The sequence below is a fragment of the Chiloscyllium plagiosum genome, chromosome 9, assembly GCF_004010195.1.
Source record: "Chiloscyllium plagiosum isolate BGI_BamShark_2017 chromosome 9, ASM401019v2, whole genome shotgun sequence".
Lineage (NCBI taxonomy): Eukaryota > Metazoa > Chordata > Chondrichthyes > Orectolobiformes > Hemiscylliidae > Chiloscyllium > Chiloscyllium plagiosum.
Window position 1 is genome coordinate 72406530 of NC_057718.1, and position 7890 is coordinate 72414419.

Here is a 7890-nt window from a genome sequence, read left to right on the forward strand (position 1 = left end):
AGGAATGATCGCTGTAGCCTAGAAGCACCTTTATTTTGAGGTTAATGATTAATGTACTTTCGTTAGACATTACACACCTCATTTTGTTTTCCTCTATTGTTTGCCCTACAGTGTAGCTCCTGTTAGGCAGAGTATAGAGTAGTCCCACAAATGATGCCTTATCTTCCTTTTCTTATCTCTACTCAAACTGATTTTACATTTTATTTTGAGCTAAGTTCATCTTTCACTATTGTATGGAAGGATATTCTTAACTTGCAGAGCAATGTCACCATTGTTTTCCTAGTTTCATGTCTTTCCATGATATCAAAATGTCTTCAATATTGAAGTTCTAGCTTTGGTCATCTTGCTGCAGCCAGGTGTCTGTATGCATTTCTATTTGAGCTGTCAGTCCATCCATTTTGTTATGAATGCTGCACACATTCAGATATAGAGCCTTTAATTCTGACTTTTTAACATTCGTGTAATCTCTGGCTATTTCTACTCGTGGATTCTTAAATCAGCAAGCATGCTTTGTCCCTTCCAACTGTTATTCAAATTGCTACTGCGCTGTATTACCTTCTTGTTTCCCTTCGATTTAACAGATTTTCTGTCACATGATTATTTCCCCCAACTGTTTAGTTTAAAGCCCTCTCTGCTCTGCTCGTTATATGAAAATTCCTGGTGAAGGGTTTATGCCCGAAGAACTGACTCTCCTGTTCTTTGGATACTTCCTGACTTGCTGTGCTTTTTTAGTGCCATGCTTTTCGACTCTGACTCTTCAATATCTGCAGTCCACACTTTTTCCTTATTATATGACTTGCCAGAATTCTAGTCTGAGTACAATTCAGGTGAAATCTGTCCCAACAGTACTGTTCTCAGCTACTTTCACTGGTCCCCATGAGTCAACGCATTCAACCTTCTCAGTCTTTGAGCCAAGCGTTCATCTCGCTAATCTTATTTTATCTAAATTAGTTTGCTACTGACTCAGGTAATAATCTAAAAAATATTGCCTTAAAGTTCTGTGCTTTAATGTAGTCTCTTGCAGCTGATATTTCCTTGACAGAATCCCTTTCCTAGTCCAATCTATGTTGGCTGCAACAGCTAGATTCTCTGTCCTTGTACTTCAAATTCTTCTCCAGCCTTGAGCAGATATTGTGAATCTTCGAACCCAGCAGGCAGCACAGCCTTCTGAACTCTTGTTCATAACTGCAGAGAACTGTGTCTAACTCTCAACCATAATCTAGTCTCATACTTGAATTTTTTTTTATCAGGGTGCCATGATTAGATCATTCATCCAACTTCCAGCCTTCACGCTCATCCATACAGGCTGCAAGAACTTATAGTTTTTGGACAATTCTAAGGACTTTAGCTTCTCCACTCTATCTTCTCGATCTACTTAATGCCTTAGTTGTGGTCATATCCGCCTGTACCTACCATTTCCCTAGTCCGATAAATTTATCCTGAGCAATATGATAGCCTTCTAGAGGAATTTATTTAATGCCTCCATGATGTTGTGCCTCTAAGCTGTGTCTGTAGCTTGGCCTCTAGCTTATTGACATTGAGCCATAGCCCCTCAAACCACGGATATATATTGCGGAAATGGTTGTGTTGGATCATGATAGCATTCATCAATTCTTATGTGACATGTGACCTGCTCTGCATTTTTATTATGTGTTAATGAATTTATTTTTCTTAATCTATAATTAATACGTTTTAGTAATTTAAATAAATTTTACTACAGTTATTAAATCTTGCTGTTAATAAAGCCTAACATTTACTCATAAATTAACTATGTTTCAAAAGATAAAGGAGAAAATACCCACTAACCAGTTGCCTGATTCCATGTGACATCACAGTTTGATGATCCCCAAGTCCGCTGTGAATCTAGCTGCTTTATGATCGCCTCTTGCTCTCTGTCCTTGCGTTGCTTTATGGTCTCTTGTAGCCCTATCACATATTATGTTTTGTTATGGTCTTTTCCTGCTCTCACCCTCTTTCCTCATGTTGCCATGTAATCTCTCAATGCTCTCTGTTTACTGTTGCTGTTTTATGATTTTTCATGGCTCGTTTCTCCTCTTTCTGCTTTATGGATTCTTGCTGCTGTCTTTGTAGATGCAGTCTGACCTGAGGACTTCCAGCATTTTCTGTATTGGTATCTATAAATCCTCTCTTGTATTGTCGTGCTTTAACTTCGACACATGGGCACGATGGTTAGCACTGCTGCCTCACAGGGCCAGAGACCTGGGTTCAATTCCCACCTCAGGCAACTGTCTGTGTGGAGTTTGCACATTCTCCCCATGTCTGCGTGGGTTTCCTCCGGGTGCTCCAGTTTCCTCCCACGATCCAAAGATGTGCAGGTTGGGTGAATTGGCCATGCTGAATTGTCTTGAATTGTAGGGGAATGGGTCTGGGTGGTTTGCTGTTTGGAGGGTTGGTGTGGGCTCACCAGAACGAAGGACCCGATACCCAGCATGACCAAAACCAATGTAGTGTACAAAATCCCATGCAAGGACTGCACAAAACACGACATAGGACAAACAGGAAGACAGCTAACGATCCACATCCATGAGCACCAACTAGCCACGAAATGACTCGACCAGCTATCCTTCGTAGCCACGCACGCAGATGACAAACAACATGAGTTCGACTGGGACAACACTACTATTATAGGACAAGCCAAACAGAGAACATCCAGGGAATGCCTAGAGGCATGGCACTCATCCACAGATTCAATCAATAAGCACATCGACCTGGACCCAATATACCGACACTGCAACGGACAGCTGGAACTAACAACCGGAAGTGGCAGAGACAAACCACTATAAATGCCGGAGGAAACATCACAGAAGTGCTTCACAGGAGGTTCCCAAGCACTGAAGATGTCACCTAGACAGGGGACGAAATGTCTGCAACACAAATTCCCAGCTCGGTGAACAGAACCACAACAGGTAGAATGGAGTCTTGATTTAATGCCTGTGCTGATGGACAACATCTGTGCAATGCTGTACCGTATCAGTACTCCTGTGGTGTGTCAGCCACAATTTTTGTGCTCACATCCTGGAGTTCCTCAATTAGAGGCACAAGATCAGATGTAGGATCCCCACAAACAGGGCATTTGGCCCAGCAAGTCCACACCAACCTACTGAAGAGCAACCCACCCACGCCCATCCCCCTGACAGACCTAACCTACACATCCCCGGGCATTATGGGGCAACTTAGCATGGCCAGTCCACCTAATTTGCACATCTTTGGACTGTGGGAGGAAATTGGAAACCCACACAGACCCAGGGAGAACTTGCAAACTCCACACAAACAGTTGTGGAATTGAACCCGGGGTCCTTGGCTCTGAGAGGCAGCAGTGCTAATCACTGAGCCACCATGCCACCTTGAGAGTAATCCAGAGATTACTACATTTAATTTTCTTTTGAAGGAAGTAATACCAGAACATTCGGGAAACCGTAATTTAATCAAGCAGAGTCAGAGTGGCTTCAAGAAAGGGAAATCATGTCTAATTTTTCTATTAGAGATTTCCAGGAAGTCTCAACCATTTTGACTTCCAGAAATAGTTTAACAAGGCACCTCACTAAAGTTATAAGAGACCACAGTGTTGGATGTAGTATATTGGTATGGATGGAGAACTGGCCAATGGGCAGGAAACAGGGTGTGGAAAAAGGACTTATTTTTCAGGTTGGCAATTCGTAACCTCTAGAGTTCCGCAGGATCATTGATGGGAGTGCAACTATTTACAATATGCTTACAATACTTGGAGGAAGGACATATACGTACTGGAGCCAAAATTTACAAGTGACAAAAATAGGCTTGTTACAGAAAATCAGTTCCTGACAAGTAAGGTAAAGTTTCTCTTGCTATGCACAAAGTGGAACTGAAATGACTACAAGATCTTTAAGGTACATTTTTATTCATAAGGAAGTGATTTTATACTAAAAGTAGGTACTTGTGTAGCAATAAAGCAATTTTAAAATCAGTTTTATTGAATCGTTGAAGTAGAGAAGGAGGCTACTATAAATTCTTTTCAAGAACAAGTAATTTCATCCAACTTCCCTGTCTCGTTCCCTAACCCCGTAAATCTTTTCTGCACAAATAATTATCCAGTTGTTAATTGAACAGCAGGAATGAATCTACCACTGTTCCTTTATTCCCCGAGATTCAATTTTGCTGGCAAATCTTACGTGTGCAGCTTTAGCAAATGCCTTTTGAAAATTCATGTATATCTGACAACCTGCATTATCTCATCAACTTGCATTACCTCATCAAAAAAACTCAAGTAAGTTGACCATAATTTTCTCTGAAAAAGTATGTGCTGGCTTCCATTAGTTAATGCATGTTTGTTCAAGGAATTGTTAATTTTGTCCTCCACTATCATATTTCCATGGCTTTGAGCATAAACTCCTATTGTTGCTGGGTTAATCCTTGCATCTGATTTTGTTTTTGAACAAATAAGTTTCCATGTCTCTAATCCTTTGGTACCACTCCTGTATCTAAGATTAGACAATTCCTGCCAGTGCCTCAGCAAAGTTCAGTCTTAATTCCCTCTGTATCCTTGGATGCAGCTGATTCAATACTATTGTTTTATGAACTTTGAAGTGTAGCCAGCTTTTCTAATACCTACTTTTGAACTTTTTAAAATTTTAGCCAACGCATTATCTCAATTCTCTCTATGATCTTGGCAGCAGCATCTTTTTTGGTAAAAGGTGAATGCAAAGTACTAATTTAGCACCTCAGCTATTCCTTTGCCTCCATATGTAAATGCATTTTTTTGTCCCTCTTTTTACATGTTTTTACTATGTGTATATCAATTGAAGACTTGAATGAATTTTATCCACATATGGAATGTTGACTGCCACAATTTGGGTCTCGGTGCATGTTGTCAGTGAATGACCATTGAATCAGCAAAACAGTCTATAAAGGCAACTTTATCTTGGTATAACATTATGTTGTCTTAAATTATTACTACCTATTACAGGAAGACAATGGAGTGAAATTGGTTGATCCTTTAGGTGAAATGCTTGCTCATGAATGGGAAGCGTATGCCACACAACTAGCAAACGCAGAAGACCAAGATCTGAAATCTGTCTTAACCAGTGTTCTCGACAAAGAGTCTGTGAATCTGCAGGAAGTGGCTCGGGTTGTTCTTGGCAGAGACACTCGGTATGTGTTGTGATTTTGTTGTTATGGGTATAGCTGGATTAATTTATTTCTCAGTTCTTGGAACTGGGAAAAAAATTTCTTGTTAAGTAAACTGGTATTCTGTTGTTTGCTGTTTTATTTGTTGTGTGACCTAGTATTTTTCTTTTAATATCTAGGCATATTTGAAGCAAAGAAGTGGAGTTCAGTATTGTAGGGTTTGCGATCAGTTATTTGTTGATTTTTTAGGTAGTTCGAATCATTCCCAGCTCCATGGTTATGACAGTGGACTTATTTAGCAATGTGAAATGAAGAAGGCAGTGGACAGGTATTTCAGGGCAAAAGAATCCCTGTGTTTACTTAAAACATAAAGATGTAAATATACTGCTAGAAATAAAAGGCAAATGCAATAAGACAGTGAAATTTCGTCACTGTTATTTTGTTGAAATCTTTGAATTCCCTCCCTAAGGGAATTGTGGATCAACCTACAGTATATGGACTGTAGCATTTCAAGAAGGCAGCTCACCACCATCTTCTCGAGCAGCTGTGGACAGGCAATATACGTTGGTTAGCCAGTGGCACCCATGTTCTATGAGTGAATAAAAATAAGTTTTTATGCAGAGTCAAACAGGATCAATAGATTTTGAAATACAAATGGAAATAGTCTAAATATTTAATCTTTGTGGAAAGTAACTTGCAATGTTGATGCTTTGGCCTGAGTGCCTCAAAAATTCAACAATATTTTAAAGTCTTGTTTGGAAGGGGGATGAAATAATCTTGAAGCAAGATTTGTGTCAGTAACTTGGGGTCACAATTTCAGGATTGTCAGCAAGAGAGCTAGAAACGAGATGAAGAGAAACTTATTTACTCTGAGTTGTTAGAATTTGGAATACTTTGCCAGGGAGAGTGATGGAGGCAGATTCCATCGGACAGTGTTGATATATATTTGAAAGTGATGAAGTTAGAGCGCCACGGGGATAGGACAGCAGAGTGGTACTAGCTGGGTAGTTCTTTCGGGACCTGGTATAGACATGATGAGTCGAATACCTTGCTGTAGTCTAAAATTCTATGATATGTAACCTCTTGGAAGTTACTTCTGTCAGTTCTTTTGATTCAGAAGAAATAACTGAACGTGAACAGTTTTCGTTGGAAATATACTGCTGTAGGCCTGCTTATTTCTATTTTTTTCTGGTCCATTGGTACACTAAACAGTTGTATTGCTATTACCATTTATTATAATTACCGAAAAAGAATTTATTCATCTCTGTCTTGGCAGTGTTTGGAAACGATTCAGGGTCATTTCTTTTGCCAGGGGTTCCTTTTGAAATTATTTTGCAGATAATTTTGACTTATGGGGACTCCTTTTGATTTTCATGGGGTGCCTTTCCCATTCTCATTAACTTTCTTAGTATACAATATAATCATGTAACAATGTTACCTTGTGTATTTGTGTTGCATCTTATTTGGGTTTTCTTCTTTGCGTAGATTAGATATACATTAAATCTTTTAACTTGTGATCTAGGAATATTATTTTGTTAAGTTAATATAAAAAGATCTCCCAAACCACAGACATGTGAACATGTCCCTCTTTTCATCCCCCCCACTCCCCCACCCTCTCTCACCCCACCCACCAGACAGAACAGCTGTGGTATCCACACAGACTGAAACTCAGGCCCCGCAAGGAATGTTACATAGAAACAGAGAAAATAGTAGCAGGAGTAGGCCATTTGGCCAAGTAACTTAATAGCCTCTTCCTGCTTTTCCCATGCATCCTTGATCCCTTTAGCTTCAAGTGCTATACCCAACTCCTTGAAGTCATGAAATGCTTTGGTCTCAGCTGCTTTCTGTGTTAGCGAATTTTGCAAGTACACCACGAGATGAAATTTCTCCTCATCTCGTCTTGAGTGGTTCACCCCATATTGTTAGACTGTGTGGTTTTGGACTCTCCTGTCACTGGGAGTATCCTTCCTGCAGCTACCCTTAAAATTTTATAGTTTTCAATGAGGTAGCCCTTCAGTTCTTCAGAACACTAGCGAATGTGATCCTAAATGTTTTGACTTTGCCTCATACGTCAGTCCAGCTATCCCAAGAATCAGTCTGGTAAAGCTTTGCTTTCCTCCCTGTATAGCAAGAACATCCCTCCTTACATAAAGAGACTAAAACTGTGTACAGTTTTTCATGTATGGTTCCAATAAGGCCCTATGTAATTGCAACAATACATTCCTGCTTCTGTACTCTCATACAGTTTGCCTTCTTAACTGCTTGCTTACCTTCAGCGACATTCCCCTCTCTCAATTTATAGCTATTCAGGTAATAATCTGCCTTCCTATTTTGCTACCAAAGTAGCTAAGATCACATTTATCCAGATTAAACTGCATCCTCCATGCATTTGCCCACTGATTCCACTTGGCCAAATCACACTGGCCAAAATGCCAAAATCTTTGCATTTTCTTCACAGCTTTGTCCTCCCACCAACCTTTGTGTCATCTGCAAATTTGGAAATACACACAGTTCATGCATCCAAATCATTAATATATGTTGTGAATAGCTGGGGTGCTGAAACTGATCCCTGTGGTACCCTACTAGTCACTGGGAGAAAGTGAGGACTGCAGATGCTGGAGTACCAGAGTTGAAAAATGTGGTGCTGGAAAAACACAGCAGGCCAGGCAGCATCCGAGCAGCAGGAGAATCGACGTTTCGAGCATAAGCCCTTCTTCAGGAATGAGGCTGGTGTGCCAAGCGGGCTGAGATAAAAGGTAGGGGGAA

The 7890-nt window shown here is 40.2% G+C and overlaps 1 protein-coding gene across 4 annotated transcripts in view; it reads left to right on the forward strand.

The window, feature by feature from the left end:
• pgm3 (phosphoglucomutase 3) overlaps window positions 1–7890 on the forward strand; it is a 186667-nt gene that overhangs the window by 24886 nt on the left and 153891 nt on the right. For all 4 annotated transcript variants that reach the window (XM_043696208.1, XM_043696211.1, XM_043696212.1 and 1 more), the window contains one exon: window positions 4964–5148. In XM_043696208.1, coding sequence (XP_043552143.1) covers window positions 4964–5148 — 185 coding nt within the window. The remainder of the gene's footprint in view (window positions 1–4963; window positions 5149–7890) is intronic.